Source organism: Amia ocellicauda, chromosome 12 (assembly GCF_036373705.1).
Source record: "Amia ocellicauda isolate fAmiCal2 chromosome 12, fAmiCal2.hap1, whole genome shotgun sequence".
In the NCBI taxonomy this organism is placed as follows: Eukaryota; Metazoa; Chordata; class Actinopteri; order Amiiformes; family Amiidae; genus Amia; species Amia ocellicauda.
The window spans coordinates 13,783,149-13,804,130 of NC_089861.1; the positions used below are offsets into that span (position 1 = coordinate 13,783,149).

The 20,982-nt window shown below is 37.6% G+C and overlaps 1 protein-coding gene across 4 annotated transcripts in view; it reads right to left on the minus strand.

Moving 5' to 3' along the window:
• The window catches only part of inpp4b (inositol polyphosphate-4-phosphatase type II B), a 451,889-nt gene that overhangs the window by 229,785 nt on the left and 201,122 nt on the right, over positions 1–20,982 (minus strand). For all 4 annotated transcript variants that reach the window (XM_066718396.1, XM_066718397.1, XM_066718401.1 and 1 more), the window contains exons 5-6: positions 18,895–19,086; positions 15,601–15,645 (exon numbers count right to left, since the gene is read on the minus strand). In XM_066718396.1, the coding sequence (XP_066574493.1) occupies positions 15,601–15,645; positions 18,895–19,086 (237 nt within the window). The remainder of the gene's footprint in view (positions 1–15,600; positions 15,646–18,894; positions 19,087–20,982) is intronic.

Below are 20,982 nucleotides of genomic sequence, written 5' to 3' on the forward strand. Positions count from 1 at the left end.
CTTTATGCTTATGAATACAATTGGTTAATTAACTTGTTTAATGCCTTCAATTTGCTGGCTTTGACTTGATTAAAATAATATATTTATCCATGTGTATCTATATATATCTGTATCTATCTATCTATATATATGCACACACACATACATATAATTGCTTTAAGTAACAGTAGTTACTTTTGCATATGGTATTAATGTACTATATTTTGTCATATTAAATGATAAGGAGTACTGCAGTTACCAGGCAACCGGCATAATGATGACAAAAGTTCTATCACAGTTAGATATTTGCTGATCAAATTTCTTGTGATGGGGTTAAATGTGTCAATTTGCTGTCAAGCTTTCATTTAAATTTAAATTTGGTCTTGTTTTTTTCTAAATTCAAGAACAGTTATATACATCTGTCATACTATTACGGTAGTCAGTAAGTTCCATTGTAATAAAATCTACAAAAAAACAAAAAAGAACATGTAATGTTATCATCCAAAGTCACCTTGAGTGTCAAGGCTGATGCTAAGCAATGGTAGAGTGAAGCTGATGACTTCAAAGCAGGATCATTCATATCCTGTGTGGAAGACAGTAATTTCAGCTTTGACCTGGTTGTGAAGAAGTCAGACAAATTTGCTGATGACTTCATCAGATTGATGCATCCAAGTGTCATATCACAGCAGCACTGGCAAGAGAAAGATACATCTTGGTCTTCCATAAATATTTAGCATTGTGAAATGCAGATTGTCAGTGTGAATTCTTTCTCCACCAGGGAGTACCGCATTAGTCAGGTACACATTACACAATACACAATAAAGTTATTCAACAAACCTAAAAGATCTGAGATCAGTACACATGTATAATTTTCTGAAAGCCTGGTGTAAAAGATCAAAGATAGGTTACTGTCATTTTAAATAGAAAAATTAATGGTATGTTCTGCCATTGTGTGCGTGACATCACCTAACCCTATCTGTGAAAATGTCTGCAGATTATACCCACCACAGCTCCGAAAAGTTGGAAAGGTTGGATATTGCTGTGGAGCAAAGAAAGTATTGTACATGTGGAGAAGACTAATGTCCTGTACAGCATGAAGCATTACAGTGCCCCCTGTCACTGGGCTGGTGAACTGTGTGAAACCTGCGAGCAGCCACAGGCAGGAAGCGCAGCTCACTGTGCGAAACGAGAAAGCACACATATGTCTTCTGTAGGAAAAGGAGTGCAATGTGGTTGTCTCCACTTGGCTGTCTTCAGAACAAACGCACTATTTGAAATGAATGACTTAAGGTACACATGAACACAGCATCCTCTTGTGATGATTAGTGCTGTCTCTGTGTGATTGTTTGTTTGGTATCAGAGAAATGGAGTGCAATGTTAATAGAAAAAAATATTACCAAATAAAGTGCACTAGATTTAGCCTAGAGGATCATTGTGAATGAAAAGTCTGTGTGATTTGATGTGTATACATAATGTCATCCTCAAACAATTGTTTGGTTATGCTCACTCCTGACAGCAGGTTTCTATGGTTTGTAGATATTTTAAATGTTAAATGTGTAACCCTAGGGCCGGATTAAATTAAAACTTTGACACCCGCTAATAGAAAACTACAGAATTTAGTATTTAGTTGCGGCTTCATTTTCAGTAAGATGCCACTTTCTTCTAATCATAAATGTAACCGCTATGATGTACAGGTTTGTAGTTTGCTATTAGCGGGTTCATCAAAGTTTTGATTTAATCCGGCCCCTAGTCTTTTTGACCAGTGCTAATCCACAATACACAAGTGATTAATTGTTATAAGAACTTGGCTGACATTATTTTCCAGTTTCAAGGCGGAAATGTATATATGCACACAAACTTTGAGAACTTGTGTAAACGATCTTCAGTACAGTAATGTGTACAGAGTGAAGGGGATGCAGATACAGCAGTGACCAATGTAGAGCAATGTAAATTAATTAGTTTTGATTCATGTCAACACAAAGCATTTGAAAATAGCTGTGGATTAAATAGAAAACTTTAAAAAGGTAATTACCCAACTGATATTGAAATGGTGCTGAAAGTAAATAGGATTGTTTAAAAAACTGAATTAAAATGTAGCCTAGTATTACACTAAAAATGTTTCATACATTATCATTATTCAAGATACTTTGTTATTTATGAATATGAGAATGGAAAATTAGTATACTTCACAATTCAGTTTACTTTGCAATTTATATAAAATGGTAAATTGAAGTACTTGCCATGAGACGTGCTTGTGCAGACATGCCGTGTAAAACATTTGAGGATAATTAACCTATATATTTATCTCTGCGTACATCCGCAGCCACTCATAGAAAATACAGTGCATTTTATCTGGACTATTCACTTCATTCAGCGGATCCCTTCAAAAAGCATAAGCAATCATCACCTATAGTGCAGCCACATAACTGCAAAATTTGACGTTCAACACTTCAAAACTGTAAGAGAAAAAGCCTGAAACAAGAAAGAAGAAAAAGAATATGAAAATTCCACTACTAGATCACTATACAGATCTGTGACTTGCTTGACAGAAGCAGACCTTGATATGCTGGATATCTTCAAGGCTGTGTGTGGCCAATGCACAGTCATCTCCTAACAATAAGTTAAAGACAGTCAACTCTGTGGTCTTGGTTTGGGCAAATAGATGTTGAATATTGAAAATGCAATATTACGTCAGATTACGTCAGCAGAGCATCACTGTGTCTCAGTGTAGCATGAGAATCGGAGCACGCCCCTCTATTGTTCAACAGTCCCCTAGGAGTTGAAGCACTGGCCAAACTGTCTGGGCAGTCTCCTGTCCACATGTTCACCCCTGATTATCTTAAACTCTGTTGTGGAGAACATCAAGAGAGAGTGACAGTGCGCAGCAGCAGTGGTCTGCACTCAGCAGAGCGTGAAAGTCCCCTTCCAGTATACATGGAAGTGGCAGCTCTTCCAGTCTTGGTGACTGGCTGAGGGCCATGAGCCAGTGACCTTTACAATGGCTCTGATCCCCTTCTTCTACCAGAAGGAAAATTGTGGATGGACAAAAAATATGTCCAGCCAATGGGTGATGGTTGATCTGCAGCTATATGACTTCTGAACCCACTTCTCTGTTGACTTTATGAGAGCGTTTTGGAGGTATTCTTGCTGAGATGTGTCCTCACCTGCTTTGTGTTAAGGACAGACTTTTCTTGTTCACATTAGATGGTACTTAATTATAAAAGAAGACTTAGCCTGAGAGTTTTAATCACCCAGTCTACTGGACAGAGTGACTTAATTGAGGGAAGAAATGCAGAGAAATTTGGTTTCAAATCTATCCCAGAATTTAATTTCTCTTATTTTGTCGCAGGAATGTATGACACTACCAGCATGCTGTTACACTTGAGACTTGAGACTTGTGCTTGGATGCATCATCCCATGTTTGAAAACATTTTTTGAAGACAAGTGTTTTAGGTTACAGTGCAACTCTTGGTCAATGGAAAACCTCTGAGGTCTCTTCAGTAGCCGGCTGGCTTAAGAAGTAAAAGAGGAAGTTACTTCAGTGGGATTCAGAGAAGAAGCAGGAACAAGAGACAGGGTTGTCAGTCTCCCACAGAAGGGTCTATTGGCAGCTTTAACATAAAGTTCTCAGAACCACCCACATGCTTGTTGCATTTCCCCTGCTTTTCAGATTATTTTCTCTTTCAGAAGTGAGGTTGCACTGCAAGCCATCATTCTGTTTTCATTGCTTTACACACAGTAAAATTGCAGGTTTAGTACAGTTAAGTTGATGGCTTACTTCATTTACCAAAAATGTGGATATGATGACATATTTTGTTCAAGTGTTCAGTGATGAGTCAAATAAGGAGGCCCACGATACCAGTTGTCATATGTACAATACTTTTCAGCATATCAGGGCTGTACCAAGGTTTATGTTTAATGAAAGATTTCAAGCCATGCATAAAGACTGTATTATGAGGACCACAAGAATGAGGCAAAGGTTTAAAAGATCTGGAAGCTAAGCAATAGTCAACACTGCAGCACTGTTTTTTCTTGATGGCTTTCAACTATTTTACAGGAGTCTATTTTACAGATAGACTTTTTACAGATGCGTAATTTTCTCATTTTAGAAACATGGTGTTAGTATATAATTCCTGCACTACAGTATTTTCTAAGGTAACAAAAATCAATAGTAATAACAATTACCAGCAAAAGCTACCTTGTATGAGCTGTAAAGTATGTGTTGTAACAGACTTTGAATTTTAAAACAAAATGTACATCAAGACAAGGGTATTTTTTTTTTTTTAATCTTCACTTTCAACCAATATACTGTGTGGTAAAATTTTTGCTGTTGATTATTATTATTATTATTATTATTATTATTATTATTATTATTATTATTATTATTATTACTAATATTACAAAAAAAAAAGGGGGGGGGGCTAAGATTTGCTGATGTATTAAAAAACTTGACAATTCATGTCCTTAAAATTGAAAAGCAGAGCAGAAACACGATTAAAGTATTCTAAGGTAATGATCATGTTTGAGAACCATTAAGGGATACATAAAGAAGCATAACATGTATTTCAACAGTTGTAACACATCCACTATACAGACACCTGAAATGTTTTCACTAAAGAAACTTACTTTAAAGCAGCACTTACCAGTGTGAAAACACAACATGAAAACTTTGAACTGCAGTGATCCTACTGAACCAGAAAACATTGCCTAGACAAAATAATCTCTGTAATTCTTGTATTTTATAAAGAATGCACTTAAGCTGAGGGTTTCATTTCATGTCGTACTGTTCTCCTATAGCTCTGTCACTCTAAGTTACACCAATTTTCCCCTCAGGCCTCCTGCATGTTAGGAAATTTAGCTTTCAGCTAAAATGTGAGTATGGGAAACTGCTCAAACATGAGCATTGACTCATTCCAGTAACTAACTGTTCTTACAGAGCTGCACTTAAGCATTCTGGATTCAGAACTACATTGTTTTATTGACTAATTTATTGTCAGATTCCCATTTGTAGAGAGACAATTGAGGATTGCTCAAGAGCAGACAATAACACCTTACACAGAATATTATTAAAATCTCTTCAAAGTCTATTAACCAGTGCTAAACAGTTCTAGCAAGGGTTTCAAAGTCCCCTCAAAGGTTAAATGAAAGCATTCTTGATAAAAGCAAAATTAACAGAAAATTGTAATTGGAGTCAATAAGGAACCGTGAAAATGTGTAAATATTGCATATTATACAGTGATTCATCCCAACATTGTCTTCCTGATGTTTGAAAACTGCTAGGATTGAAGCATGCTATACCCCACAGTTTTTTTTCCTTCTTTAATATTAATACCTAAATTCCTTGTCTTTGACAGTATAGCAGTTTACAACGGACGAAAAATGGTGTCTGTATCGGCATTTGGACAGTTTCATATTCTCTCATGTAATCAAGATTTACTTTCAACCTGTTTGCATTTCCATGTATAGCTTCTCTTTCCCTAGGGAACGTCTGCTTTTTTGGCAATCACCTCGGAAACAAGGATGTTGACATGTTGATATGTAACCCAGCTGAGCCTAAGAACCAATTCATTTTCAGGTGTAGTTTCAGAAGCACCGAATCTTACAAGAAAGTTTCGTATGTGGAGGACATTCTACATGACAACAATGTGCTGGTGGAACCTGCCGGTGTTTCCAAAAAGTAGTTTTGTCACCCACACCAATTAGACAGGTGTGGATAACATTTGAATTTCCTTGTTGACACGTGTAAATGAGATTTAGCAGACCAGCTTGCTGGAAATGTACACAAGGCTTTCTCCACAATGTGCACGTATACAAATCCACATCATGTGTAACTAATCACACATGGAAACCGTCCCATTGGGCCACCTTGTGAGATGTGTCAGTGGCAGCAGAAATGATGAGTGCTCTATACAGGCACTGCCCTTTCACATGGAGATTGATAGCAACATCAGTGCTGCCACACACATGCTCATTGGTTTCTGTGTAAATGGGGTATAAATTACCAGTGATCTGAGGATTATTTGGTTGGAACTGACTACACAAAAAACAATTGCTATAAACTACGTGAATCTCAGGATGGTAAATCAATGTTACTGATGCTTAATTCCTTCAGTTTTACTTTAAACATTTACTACAATACCAACATTTAATATAATGTTATCTGATATATTTGCAGGAATGAAAAACACTGGTTACGTACATTTTTATGACATTGTGCAGGCGAGTTAGACACACTTTTACTAATATGCTTATAACATGTTCACTTTATCTAGTAATGGGAGAGATTACTATATAATGGGAAGCTATATATTGGTATGTAGCACTAGAATATACCTATATTTTGCCATAAATGTATGACAACCAACAAGCTGCAACTGAAACTGGATTGCATTGAACATTATTCCCTTTAAACTAGTTTTGATCACTCTGAATGCTCTTCACAATTTATATATATATATATATATACACACCGATCAGCCATAACATTATGACCACCTGTCTAATATTGTGTAGGTCACCCTTTTGCCGCCAAAAAAGCCCTGACCCATCGAGGCATGGACTCCACTAGACCTCTGAAGGTGTGCTGTGGTATCTGGCACCAAGACGTCAGCAGCAGATCCTTTAAATCCTGTAAGTTGCGAGGTGGGGCCTCCATGGATCGGACTTGTTTGTCCAGCACATCCCACAGATACTCGATTGGATTGAGATCTGGGGAATTTGGAGGCCAAGTCAACACCTTGAACTCGTGATTCATCAGACCAGGCCACCTTCTTCCATTGCTCCGTGGTCCAGTTCTGATGCCGACGTGCCCATTGTAGGCGCTTTCAGCAGTGGACGGGTCAGCATGGGCACCCTGACTGGTCTGCGGCTACGTAGCCCCATACGCAACAAACTGTGATGCACTGTGTGTTCTGACACCTTTCTATCAGAACCAGCATTAACTTTTTCAGCAATCTGAGCTACAGTAGCTCGTCTGTTGGATCGGACCACACGGGCCAGCCTTCGCTCCCCACGTGCATCAATGAGCCTTGGCCGCCCATGACCCTGTCGCCGGTTCACCGCATTCTCCTTCCTTGGACCACTTTTGATAGGTACTGACCACTGTAGACCAGGAACACCCCACAAGAGCTGCAGGTTTGGAGATGCTCTGGCCCAGTCGTCTAGCCATCACAATTTGGCCCTTGTCAAAGTCGCTCAGATCCTTACGCTTGACCATTTTTCCCTTTGAGGACAAAATGTTTACTTGCTGCCTAATATATCCCACCCACTGACAGGTGCCATGATAACGAGATTATCAGTGTTATTCACTTCACCTGTCAGTGATCATAATGTTATGGCTGATCAGTGTGTATATATATATATATATATATATATATATATATATATATATATATATATATATATATATCGCATTATAATTAATATTTCTGTATTTTAATAATCAGCATAACAAAATAAATGTTAATCTATAAGGTTTATTTTCTCTCTGTTTGCAGTACTACTAAGAATAACTATGTTTTAATCATTCAAACTTGCTCCCCATCATTAGTTCCTTTCTCAAGGACAAAACATCCATCTTGGCAGTATGTCTTCCATTCCAATTCAAATTGGCATTATTTACATCATAATTATATTTATTGCATGTGCAGTAGTCTCACTAATGGATCAGAAACCTCAGCATACCAGATGATTCAGAGAGGAACTAAAAACAGAGCATATTGCTATTAGAGATTCCTGTAGAGAAATTAAATTGCCTAGATGTATAATTTGTTTCCATGACAGTGTTCTAAAATGTTGTATGGACTCTTAAATCAGAAGGATTACATTTAATACTCCAATAATTTTCATTGTACATATTGGAAGATAACATGCAGAATGTATAAACCATAGTGGAGTGTGTCTGTGAAGGGCAAAAGTTACTGTACAGGCCAAATTTTAACCATGGGTTGTTGTTGTTGGATTTATTCACTTTTTATTTTACATTTTTCTCTTTTAAGCATTCATCAGAATCCTCTAAAGTATCATTACCAGCAACATTCTGTTATAGATAAACATCCTCAATGCCAATGATTATTAAACATCACTTATTTAAGCTATGTATTGCAAACGGTAAACATCTTTGAACTGAATGTTGACAACTAATTCAAAATTGCTATGTGATCTGTTGCTCAAAGATTAATTCAATAAGCCACACATAAAAAAGAGATATGGGAGAAAGCCTTATACAATTCAATCAGTGTTTTTTTTCTGGTCTGTGTACCAATGCACATTCAGCCAACTGCTTTGCCTAACTTTGACTTGAGCTAAATCTGAAAATGGATTTATATAGTGTCTTTAATATATGTTCCCCTTTCCATTCCCTGATTATTTTTCTTAATTACAATTTTTTTAATTCTATAACAAATGTGTTAAATGCCTTCTCTTGGAAATTAAGCACATACCCTGTCAATACATTTTAAAAGGCTAATTAGTAAGAAATTGTAACTGAAGTTGGATTAAATGATAAACAACTTGAAATAGTAATGAAGATGTTTCTCTGGAGACCTAACATTAAGATGTAAATCTCCAAGCACAATTACCAACTATGCAGTGGTTAATTGTTTATTTAAATGTACACAACACGCTGCGGAAAATTGAAAGAATTTTCCTTAAACCATAAAACATGTTCTAAGGATTTTATTTATTTATAGAAAATACTAAACAATGAAGGACCAATATATTACAGTGTTGCAGGCATCTCAATAGTCTTAATTGCAACTGAGTTGGGAACATTGGGAGACAGGTGGTATATTTTTGTGATTCAACCTTCGATGTGAAAATATTATGTCAGTGCAGACTTAAAATGAAGGTGCAAATTAAGGTTCTCAGATATTAAAATGAAATGGACGAATGATGCAGGCAAGGACAAATGATACAGCTGCATACGACAAATGTATCATGAAAATAGTTTGAAAGAAGTGAAATCATTTGGGGAAGCCTCCATCCAGCAAGGGATCAATATAGGCTGATGATGATGATTATGATATATATATATATATATATATATATATATATATATATATATATATATATATATCTATATATATCTATATCTATATATATATATATATATATATATATATATATATATATATATATATATATATAGATATATATAGATATACACTCACCTAAAGGATTATTAGGAACACCTGTTCAATTTCTCATTAATGCAATTATCTAACCAACCAATCACATGGCAGTTGCTTCAATGCATTTAGGGGTGTGGTCCTGGTCAAGACAATCTCCTGAACTCCAAACTGAATGTCTGAATGGGAAAGAAAGGTGATTTAAGCAATTTTGAGCGTGGCATGGTTGTTGGTGCCAGACGGGCCGGTCTGAGTATTTCACAATCTGCTCAGTTACTGGGATTTTCACGCACAACCATTTCTAGGGTTTACAAAGAATGGTGTGAAAAGGGAAAAACATCCAGTATGCGGCAGTCCTGTGGGCAAAAATGCCTTGTTGATGCTAGAGGTCAGAGGAGAATGGGCCGACTGATTCAAGCTGATAGAAGAGCAACTTTGACTGAAATAACCACTTGTTACAACCGAGGTATGCAGCAAAGCATTTGTGAAGCCACAACACGTACAACCTTGAGGCGGATGGGCTACAACAGCAGAAGACCCCACCGGGTACCACTCATCTCCACTACAAATAGGAAAAAGAGGCTACAATTTGCACAAGCTCACCAAAATTGGACAGCTGAAGACTGGAAAAATGTTGCCTGGTCTGATGAGTCTCGATTTCTGTTGAGACATTCAGATGGTAGAGTCAGAATTTGGCGTAAACAGAATGAGAACATGGATCCATCATGCCTTGTTACCACTGTGCAGGCTGGTGGTGGTGGTTTTCTTGGCACACTTTAGGCCCCTTAGTGCCAATTGGGCATCGTTTAAATGCCACGGCCTACCTGAGCATTGTTTCTGACCATGTCCATCCCTTTATGACCACCATGTACCCATCCTCTGATGGCTACTTCCAGCAGGATAATGCACCATGTCACAAAGGTCGAATCATTTCAAATTGGTGTATATATACACACTCACCTAAAGGATTATTAGGAACACCATACTAATACTGTGTTTGACCCCCTTTCGCCTTCAGAACTGCCTTAATTCTACGTGGCATTGATTCAACAAGGTGCTGAAAGCATTCTTTAGAATGTTGGCCCATATTGATAGGATAGCATCTTGCAGTTGATGGAGATTTGTGGGATGCACATCCAAGGCACGAAGCTCCCGTTCCACCACATCCCAAAGATGCTCTATTGGGTTGAGATCTGGTGACTGTGGGGGCCAGTTTAGTACAGTGAACTCATTGTCATGTTCAAGAATCCAATTTGAAATGATTCGACCTTTGTGACATGGTGCATTATCCTGCTGGAAGTAGCCATCAGAGGATGGGTACATGGTGGTCATAAAGGGATGGACATGGTCAGAAACAATGCTCAGGTAGGCCATGGCATTTAAACAATGCCCAATTGGCACTAAGGGGCCTAAAGTGTGCCAAGAAAATATCCGCCACACCATTACACCACCACCACCAGCCTGCACAGTGGTAACAAGGCATGATGGATCCATGTTCTCATTCTGTTTACGCCAAATTCTGACTCTACCATCTGAATGTCTCAACAGAAATCGAGACTCATCAGACCAGGCAACATTTTTCCAGTCTTCAACTGTCCAATTTTGGTGAGCTTGTGCAAATTGTAGCCTCTTTTTCCTATTTGTAGTGGAAATGAGTGGTACCCGGTGGGGTCTTCTGCTGTTGTAGCCCATCCGCCTCAAGGTTGTACGTGTTGTGGCTTCACAAATGCTTTGCTGCATACCTCGGTTGTAACGAGTGGTTATTTCAGTCAAAGTTGCTCTTCTATCAGCTTGAATCAGTCGGCCCATTCTCCTCTGACCTCTAGCATCAACAAGGCATTTTCGCCCACAGGACTGCCGCATACTGGATGTTTTTCCCTTTTCACACCATTCTTTGTAAACCCTAGAAATGGTTGTGCGTGAAAATCCCAGTAACTGAGCAGATTGTGAAATACTCAGACCGGCCCGTCTGGCACCAACAACCATGCCACGCTCAAAATTGCTTAAATCACCTTTCTTTCCCATTCAGACATTCAGTTTGGAGTTCAGGAGATTGTCTTGACCAGGACCACACCCCTAAATGCATTGAAGCAACTGCCATGTGATTGGTTGGTTAGATAATTGCATAAATGAGAAATTGAACAGGTGTTCCTAATAATCCTTTAGGTGAGTGTATATATATACACACACACACACACACACACAGTGCCTTGCAAAAGTATTCAAACCCTCTTACAGTTTTCACATACTGCTGCTTTAAAGCTTGCAGTCATGCCACTCTGAAGTAGGAATGTGTTATATACTCAACCTACTCCACACATTCAAAGCAAAAAAAAAAGAAAGAAATAGATAATTCATATGAATTAAAAATGGAAAGGTCCAGATTGCATAAGTATTCAAACCCTTTGGTCTGGCAAAGCTAAATTATTCAGTAGAGAAAATGTGCATCACTTTACAACATCCAGAACACTTCACAAAACTAGCCTGTATGGCAGGGTGGTGTGAAGGAAAGCCAATACTAAACACATGTCATCTCAAAGCCTGCATGGAGTTTGCAACAAAGAAACTGAGTGGTCGTGCAAAAATTATTAAATCAAAATGGAAATTGTTGGTCTAAATGCCAAGTCTTACATTTGGCACAGACCACACATAGCACATCCCACAGTGAACACCATACCTACAGTGTAGCCTGCTGGTGACAGCATCATGCTATGGGAATGCTTCTCCTCAACAGGGTCTGGAAAGGATGGGGCAAAGTACAGGCAAATACTAGAGGAAAACCTGTTTCAGTCTGCTAAAGAAAATTCACCTTTCAGGAGGAAAATGATCCAAAGCACAAGGTCAAAGTTACACTGCAGTGGCTAAAGTATAAGAAAATGGATGTCCTTTAATGGCCCAAAGTCCTGACCCGAATCCTATGGTGATTCTGTGTAAAGACTTGAAAACTGCCACCCTTAATCAATCCCCAAGCTACTTGAGAGAGCTTGAGAAAATCTGCCAATGGGCAAAAATCACACCAAGCCAATGTACAGTTGGTAGAGACTCACCCAAAAAGATGTATGGCTATAATTGCAGCCAAAGTTGCTTCTATCAAATATTGAGTTGACAACTCTGAGTACTTATGCAATCAACATATTACATTTGTTGCTGATATTTACTGTGACTTATCTTACCCTTCAAAGATTTCAGTTTTATTTAAGCTTAGAATAAAATATTAAGCATGTATACATAATTTTGTAATTTTACATAATGGAACAGCATAGGAATATGGGAAGTTAAAATTCACAATTTTTGCAGGAATCAATGCTGCATATCTTGCTAATATGGTGCAACGAATGTTTAAATGACTATATTGCAGCTCTCTTTATTAGCATATTTACTCTTAGTACATACTGTAGAAAAAAATGTTTGCTTTGTGAATTGACACAATTTAAATGCAAATTGCATTGTTTGTATTATAAATTGCCCATCTTCCTACATCTGCCCCTAAATCTTCTAACATAGAAAAAGGGTATAGACCTTTGAAGCATTTATAAAGTACCTGTGAAAATATCATCCAAAGCATTATTTATTCCATCATACTAAGAGTTACCTATAATTTAAAGTAAGATGATATTTTTAATAGGCTAACACCTATGTAAATGATATCCGGCAAGACCATGGCACTAACAGGATACTTCATATTGAAAAAGCCCAGCAATTTCAAAGCTCTTTTCAACATTTTTCATGCATGACATGCTTGTCATGTCATGGCCATTAAAGAACCATCATCATCACTGCCAACCGATTTGAGTCAGAATTAGCTTTGTCCCACTTGGAAACAACTGTCTCTATTAAAAGTGCCTTCCTGTTTGGCTCAGCAGCTGTTCTCAGGGGATTTCTCTGTACCTGACAGAGTGGTTATGACAGTGCATGAAGTAAGACCACATGGGTTCCTATCTGTATTTTAAGCTATTACTATTGGGCATATTTAGTAGGCTATTGCTTAAGATGTAGTATTAAACTTTCCGATTCTGATTCTTCTGACTAAACTGATGAGAACAGAATCTGTAATATGTTTATGTTTACAGATTATGTCTATACAGAACTTCTCAGTACATTTTAAATACTTATTATTGCACATTAGGTACTCCCTTTCTAGGTTTTCCTGGTTCAATGTTCATTCATGATTGCAGAAGTCTATAAGGTCCATAAAGTCCATAAAAGCTGATATAGTAGCATGCGTCTATGACTGGCACACAGCATGAGCAACTGCACAGCTACTGTATATTGTGTCCAGGAATTCCATTCACAGAGCTGGTAGCAGACGTGGGATCAACTGCAAATGCACTTAAATGGAAAACTTTGAACTATTTCCATTACACTTGGAATTTGCATATTCTAAATTACAGGTTTTTGCATTTGTATTTAAAATAATAGGCAAGCATCAAAAAGGTATTCACCTGTGTGTAAACCCTATTTATCAATATGAGATCAGCAAATCACTCCTCTTACCATATATTCAACTCAGTCAAACTCACTTATTCAAATTTTTCTCAACCTTTCAATTATGAAAAAGACTAACTATATGTAACTTTGCCTACTTTTGACATTTATGTCTGCTGTGCCTACTTGCCTATAAAGCTGTAATTAGCACTGTGATCCACATCTGTTTCTCAATTAAGATTTCAATTAGAGTTGATGACCACAAATTTATTAATAACCCCTTTCCATTTAAAGGACACTATTTAAACTGTAATCGGGTGAAACCTGTAAATGTTATAAACTGTGTGCTGTTTATGTAATTCTTCAAGTGAAATGAAAGACTCTTTGAAACCAATTTTTGGTAATTTAGAGGTTTTTAAAAAGTCATTGAGTTACTAACCGGATTAGTAAAATGGCCCAATGGTCTCCTGTCATTTTGCATCTTTCTTAAACTCTTCTGAAAATGGAAATGTGACCTTCTCCATTATACCCTGCCAGTGTACCTTAATTCTGCACCTGAGGAGCCATCGATGAGAGGCTGGTTAATTCCCTATGCAATTCAAACATTCTGCTTCCTCCTGACTGCACAGAAAGATAATATAACAAGAGGCTGAGATGAGACCTAAACCGAGTCTGAACCAGGGCTCAAAGGGAAAGTCAATTAGTCTGCTGTACTATACCGCTGCTGGGAATTGGGTTGCATAAAGCATACCTGCTGTGTCCAAATATAGAGTGGAAAATACATATGTGTACATATGAGACACAATATGTGAATTACAGGCCTCTCTTTTGGAATTCATAAAGCACTCCGTTTGTGCCTGTGTGTATCATCTGTTCTTTGAAGCACATTGGTTCCCCAACACCTGTGTCATAATTGCTCAATACTTTAGTTGGTCTAAGGTTCAGTATCCTGAATAAATGCAATTTTTTATACATTTTATTTCATTTTATATTGGATGTAATCAATATGAATTTATTTTTATAAACATAGTTAGTCTACATGACAACTTTAGATATTTTGCACAGCATAGATTAAATCAGAAGATTATACATTTAAATACATACCCATAATTTCTTCTGTTTGTCCATAGTATTGGACCAATTCTTAATTCATTTATTTCTCATGCCCCTTTTTTAATACATAACTCCAAACAGAAGACCATCCATCACATTTTAATGTGATTTCCAGGCATCAACTACAATGTTTGGATTTTTTTATACATTAACCTCCTCCTTCATGCACTACATGTACGATGGTGACTTTTTTGTGATCAGTTGATGGGAGAAAAACAAAATCGATAGTGTGTATTGTGAATTCACTAACTGTTGCTTTGTATTGGCACATTCCATTGAAATAGCAATCCCGGCTTCATCACATTGCTCAGTCACTGTGACGCTGGTTCTGTAAGGAACCACAATCACCTTGCAGTTGTCAAGGAGCAGTTGTTAATTAGGGGAAGGTAGAGTTCAATCAGACTAATTGTCCTTCCCTGGCTGTACTTGTATGGAGATCAGTGGAGCGAAACCCTGTCCTCTGAAGTTCTCCAACTTGGCAGCATGTATGGATTGAGTTCAGCTCCTGAAAGGGGGGACTGGCTAAGCATGAGATCACAAGACAATGATATACGTACGAGGCCTGTGTTGGAAGCAAGTTCAGACAGACATTTCTCACTCCAAATCACATCAAGCAAAACCCAGAAACCCACCAACTCAATCACTAATACTTGGTCAGCATTCACACCAGCTGTGGATACCTTCTGTAAACCACACTACTCTGCCATGAAAGCTTTAGCTGGTGCTGGTGCTCCATCAGGAACAATTCAGCCCCCGGTCACTTTAATGTCAACCTTCATCATTTTAAAGACACAATAATGTTTTTTGGGGTAATTTCCTCTTAATTAGAATAAGGTGGAAAATGGAAAACTATTATCTAAAGCACCGCTTAATGTAAGGGTTCCATTGGGTTAATTGTAGAACTAAAGAAGATAATTAACAAGAAAGCAGCTGAAAAAGCAGAAAGACTACTTACCTAGACTGAACTCCACATGTGGCAGCTTTGGAATCAGGATTGGACCTTTTGAAAAAATAATACATTACTTTAACTAAGACACTGTTTTGGCATTGTTGACAATATACATGTGTAATAATTTCAGCTTTAGCTAATTACATAGAAATCTCAATACATATACAATTACAAAGACAAAGGCACACACAGAAAATAAAATCTCCTTAAAGCATTGCACTTCATAGAATGTTTCTTTATTAATCAACTAAAATGGAGAAACACATTTTCACAGTAATAGTGAGTAAATCAGTAGGTCACAGTCTTAACTAACTAACTAACTAAATAAATAATAGGATTAACTGATTATGTCAAGGTAACAAAATAAGATTGATATGTCAGTGCTGACAATCAAGTAAAGTTGATGGCATGGTAGTGGTTTTGCAAATGTCTTTAAACTATCCATCTTAATGAAACAAAATTCACTAAATACAATAACTTTGGAAAACCCGTAATGATTGATAGTACTACCGATTCATATTATGCTAACAGGATGCATCGTATTTTTCTTATATTATATAATGAGTGAAAGCAAAAATTATCAAACATTCATCGCCTTGAGTGCTTTCCTGGTGGCATGTTGATGCTGATATTTCTGTACAAGCCACCTGCTACCCTACTATGTTTTACTGATAGCAATGAGGTCACCACACTTTTCAAAAGCAAATCATTCAAAAATGCTAACGTTTTTAAAAAATGATTGTGAAAGACTATAGCCTTTCAATCACCTAATGTTACTTGCCAGTATGACTAAGGTTGCAGGTGTTGTGAATAATACACCTACAAAAGCACACAGAATACCAGGTACGTAATATTCTTTATAAAGGTTATCTGGCTGGTGTCTGAATGAAATGTGATAAGTGCGTGCATGATTGCATTGATCTTTCTGCCTGGCTTCAAGCACCTCTCCTGAAGGACCTTTAAGTTCATTGGATGCGGCCAGATCCACATACGTTTTAATTAATGGACAGAAATGGAGGAGATACAGTAGTATTTATAACTAATATCCACTAACTCCATAAATATGGACGAGGCAGCCAGGCAGTGTGCCTGAAGGCTGAATTAAATGAGGTGTGCCCAGGAGCGATACGTTTCATCTGTATCTAGAAATAACAGTGAACGTCAAATTTATCACCTTTTGTCTGTGAAAGAAATAATGTATGCAGAGGTGTGGAGTTATTTTTCTAAGGTGGCAGCATTAATGAATTCCCTGGGATTTCAAAGTATGTGTCAGTGATGTTCGCTTAACCCCCTGGAGTAGCTGTTGTAGGCTACTCTTTAACAAATGGCATAGCATGTTTGCCTTTACTTTGAGCTGAAGTACAGCTTTCCCTCTAAAACAAGAACTTTCTACTAAACAGAAGTCTGTCACCTGATAATTCGGCATTTACTGTTTAGTTCACAAGGGCAAGGCTCAAGCAATACAGAGGTCGATAGCATTAATTCAACTAGTTTGAGTAAATGATTAGCTTATGAAATGAGATAGTGATGCAGAAACTTCTATTTATATTTTCTAATAGTCCTAATTCTAGTTATGAAGATAAAGTCAAAATGCTGATTAAGTCTTCATACTTTTTCTTTTTCTAGCATAGGGAGTTTTGAGTTATGCATGAACGCTGTCATTACAAGCTCAGTGTGTGTAATCCTCCCTCTCTTCCAGGAGATCTGAGGGTGATGAAAAAGTAGTTTAAGTCCAGACTAAGAAAGATATCAGGAATCAGAGCAGAACAGAACAAATTACCATAATGTATAAAGAGCATGTGGGTCAGAGACCTTTAAGTGATACTGGGACAGTGCCAAAATGATCATATTAAGGCTTAACCAATTACGATTCCTATCACATCACTACACAAGGTTAATTCTCCCCGATGGAGAGTGAGAACTCGACACTTAAACCTGGCCAAAACATGTTTGTTTATGAAAAGTATGAGCAAAACCAATGACATTTAGCACGAGAACAAATACTACTAGTTTAATAAGTTGAATGTTACAAATATAACCACATTTACCCATGGTACATAACTGATAAAATATATAGTCTATTAGCGTTTAATTATTCTGTCCTTTTTGTGTCACTTTTAAAAAGACTGCCCTCCATGACATATATAAATATTCTGGTTAACCTCAAAGTCTCAAAGCCTTAAAATAACATGAATGGTTATTGATTAAAGTTGGAGAATAAGTTTTAAAGCCACAAATAACTTATGTATGCTTTACTTTGTTCTCTTCTGTATTTTTCCTGAGTAAATATGGATTTCAACTCACTTTAGCCTTGAAAAATACTTTTTATTATATATATAGATTGATCATACACAAACACACACTCACTCATGCACGCAATACTATTCATTTGAAATAATGTTTGGATAAACATTTGATTTCTTGAGGAATCAAATAGTAGCTAATAAACAAAACAACACAAACAAATATCTAATAGGAAAAAAGCTTTCTCCCTGACATTCACCACCCCAGAGATATTTATCTTCACCGTTGTGAATGTCCAAGATCTTCAGCAAACTCTAGGACTGACTAATTCTACAATGAAAATGTATTTTTCTTTGAGCAGATTGTGTTTCATCTTTGAAAATGTTTTATGTTATTGCAAAGTCAGCACAATGTCAGAGATGGTAAGTATATAGACAAGCCCATACCATCTAGTTTCTGTTATTTATATATATATATATATATATATATATATATATATATATATATATATATATATATATATTATACAAAAAGCCATAGAGCGTAACTCAGAATTGGTAAAGCTTTTCATATAGGAAGATTAGTGGAGTGCATAATCACAATTTTTAGAACAGAAGAAAAGCTCTGTTGGAGGGGAATCACATTAGTTTAGAATATAAATCAAATGCCTCCATGCTTAAGAGCCGAAAGGAATCGAGAAATATTTTAAATGTGATTCATTTATTTGAATAAAGACTCCAATCAATTCTCATGCCCACTGGGGGAAAAGTCAACTGTTAGCATGAGACAGTTAATTGCAAAAGCAACATTTATACCCTAAAAAAGTAAAAAGTATCATTCCTATTGCTATGTGAAAAGACTTGTTACATGTTCTGCTCCTCTACAATTCTCCAATGTGTCTTCTTTTAAAAGCTTAGCCTTTGTTATTACAACAGTATACATTATCTGATCTAGCAGTTATACATAAAGAATCATTCCAGAGAGTTAGGCAGCAGATGTTAGTCACAAGCACATTTACAACGAGAGGGTATAGGAAGCCAAGTCTCAGTTACTCACCTGCCTGGGTTGCTTCCCTTGCTAGGCAGTCTGCCGGCTCGCTCTCTTTCATTTCCATGATGAGCTGCTGAAGGTGGAGGATTTTTTTCTGCAAACCTTCCGAGTTTGCCTCTCGGAGTGCTGCAATCCAGGATTTGCAGTCTGACTCTGTGAAGGCTTGTAGGTAAAGATCTGGGTCTCCGCTCTCAAACTCTGCACTCAGAAAGCATTGAGACACATTCAGAAAACCAAGCACTAAAACTGACACAGAGAGAGAGAGAGAGAGAGAGAGAGAGCACAAGGGAGAGGGAGAGGGAGAGGGAGAGAGAGAGCATCTGGGGGGATGTGGGTGAGGGAAGGATTAGCAGAAAAAAAGAAAAGGTAAGACAGGATTGATGTTATGTATAATACAGACCCGTATCCATCCATCTTCTCTGTCGAGAAATCACGTACCCTAATTGTCTGGAATCAAACCCCTGTTGCTTCCAAGTCAGCCCAGACAGTGCAAAGCAGTTCTCCCCAAAGCAATTAACGTGTTACAAAACTAGGTGGCGGAATTATCAAACTAAGAAGCGGCTTCTTTGCTGAAATGCTCCTCGCTGGCAGGTAGCTATCCAGACTGCTGGCTTGAGCTGGGATTCAGTATGTTTAGCAGAAGGAGCTGCAGCACAAAATGAGAGCAGCTTCAGCGGCAGCAGCAGCAGCAGGAGCAAACAGCAATCCGACAAAAGGAGCCGGTGGGATACACAGAAAAGAACGTGTCCATCATCTATTTTATAAGAACTGTCCTTTATGAACAGCCTATCATCCATCCTAGCCAGAACACTGCTCATCAGTATCTGGAGATAATGCAGCATGACAACTCCTCCATGAGGCGTCAACAGGTTGTACAGGGAAAGCTATGGAGCTCATTACTACCAACTGAGTCACTTACTACTCTGCTACACAAAAGCCAAATTGTTTTGGGCAAAGGGGGGGTTGGGGGTCAAGGATTTGTGGTGTGAAAGTAAGAGGGTGTATGAGTGTCTATTGTGGAGGGAGAGGTTGGATGGATGGTGTCCATCATGCTACATAGATAGAAATTGACTATGAAATATTTTCTATGCTGTGTAGGAAAGAGACAGAAGTTAGCCCTCTTCATTCCTGGCATGCAATTCCATATGTGTTTTAGGCCATTCAAATATTCTGTGTTCTTTGGTAGTACAATCAAGGTCACACTGAAGTTTATTCAGTCTGACATATAGCATGGCATACACGATAAAGAAAGTGCTCTCCAATCAATGCACTTTCAGATTCCTACTGGCGAACAAGTGCAAGAGATTTTCACGCTATTATGTTGAGTTTTCTTTGAGATCTGAAAACAGTTTATAGCACTAGGTGGGTTGTAATGTTAAGGGGTAAAACATTATTCAGAACAGTATAGCTAAAATGTATTGAATGTCAAATATTATATACATAAATATAAACAGACTAACTTGGGGAAGGTCAAGCAGTGCAACAGGATGAATATCATTGTATACAAATTGCAAAAACTAAATGTAGTTCTGTAAACTTGAAGCCCTGCTTAAAGTTAAACCCATAGGCCGAACATCCAAAACACAGACAAATATATATACACTCACCTAAAGGATTATTAGGAACACCTGTTCAATTTCTCATTAATGCAATTATCTAACCAACCAATCACATGGCAGTTGCTTCAATGCATTTAGGGGTGTGGTCCTGGCAAAGACAATCTCCTGAACTCCAAACTGAATGTCTGAATGGGAAAGAAAGGTGATTTAAGCAATTTTGAGCGTGGCATGGTTGTTGGTGCCAGACGGGCCGGTCTGAGTATTTCACAATCTGCTCAGTTACTGGGATTTTCACGCACAACCATTTCTACGGTTTACAAAGAATGGTGTGAAAAGGGAAAAACATCCAGTATGCGGCAGGCCTGTGGGCGAAAATGCCTTGTTGATGCTAGAGGTCAGAGGAGAATGGGCCGACTGATTCAAGCTGATAGAAGAGCAACTTTGACTGAAATAACCACTCGTTACAACCGAGGTATGCAGCAAAGCATTTGTGAAGCCACAACACGTACAACCTTGAGGCGGATGGGCTACAACA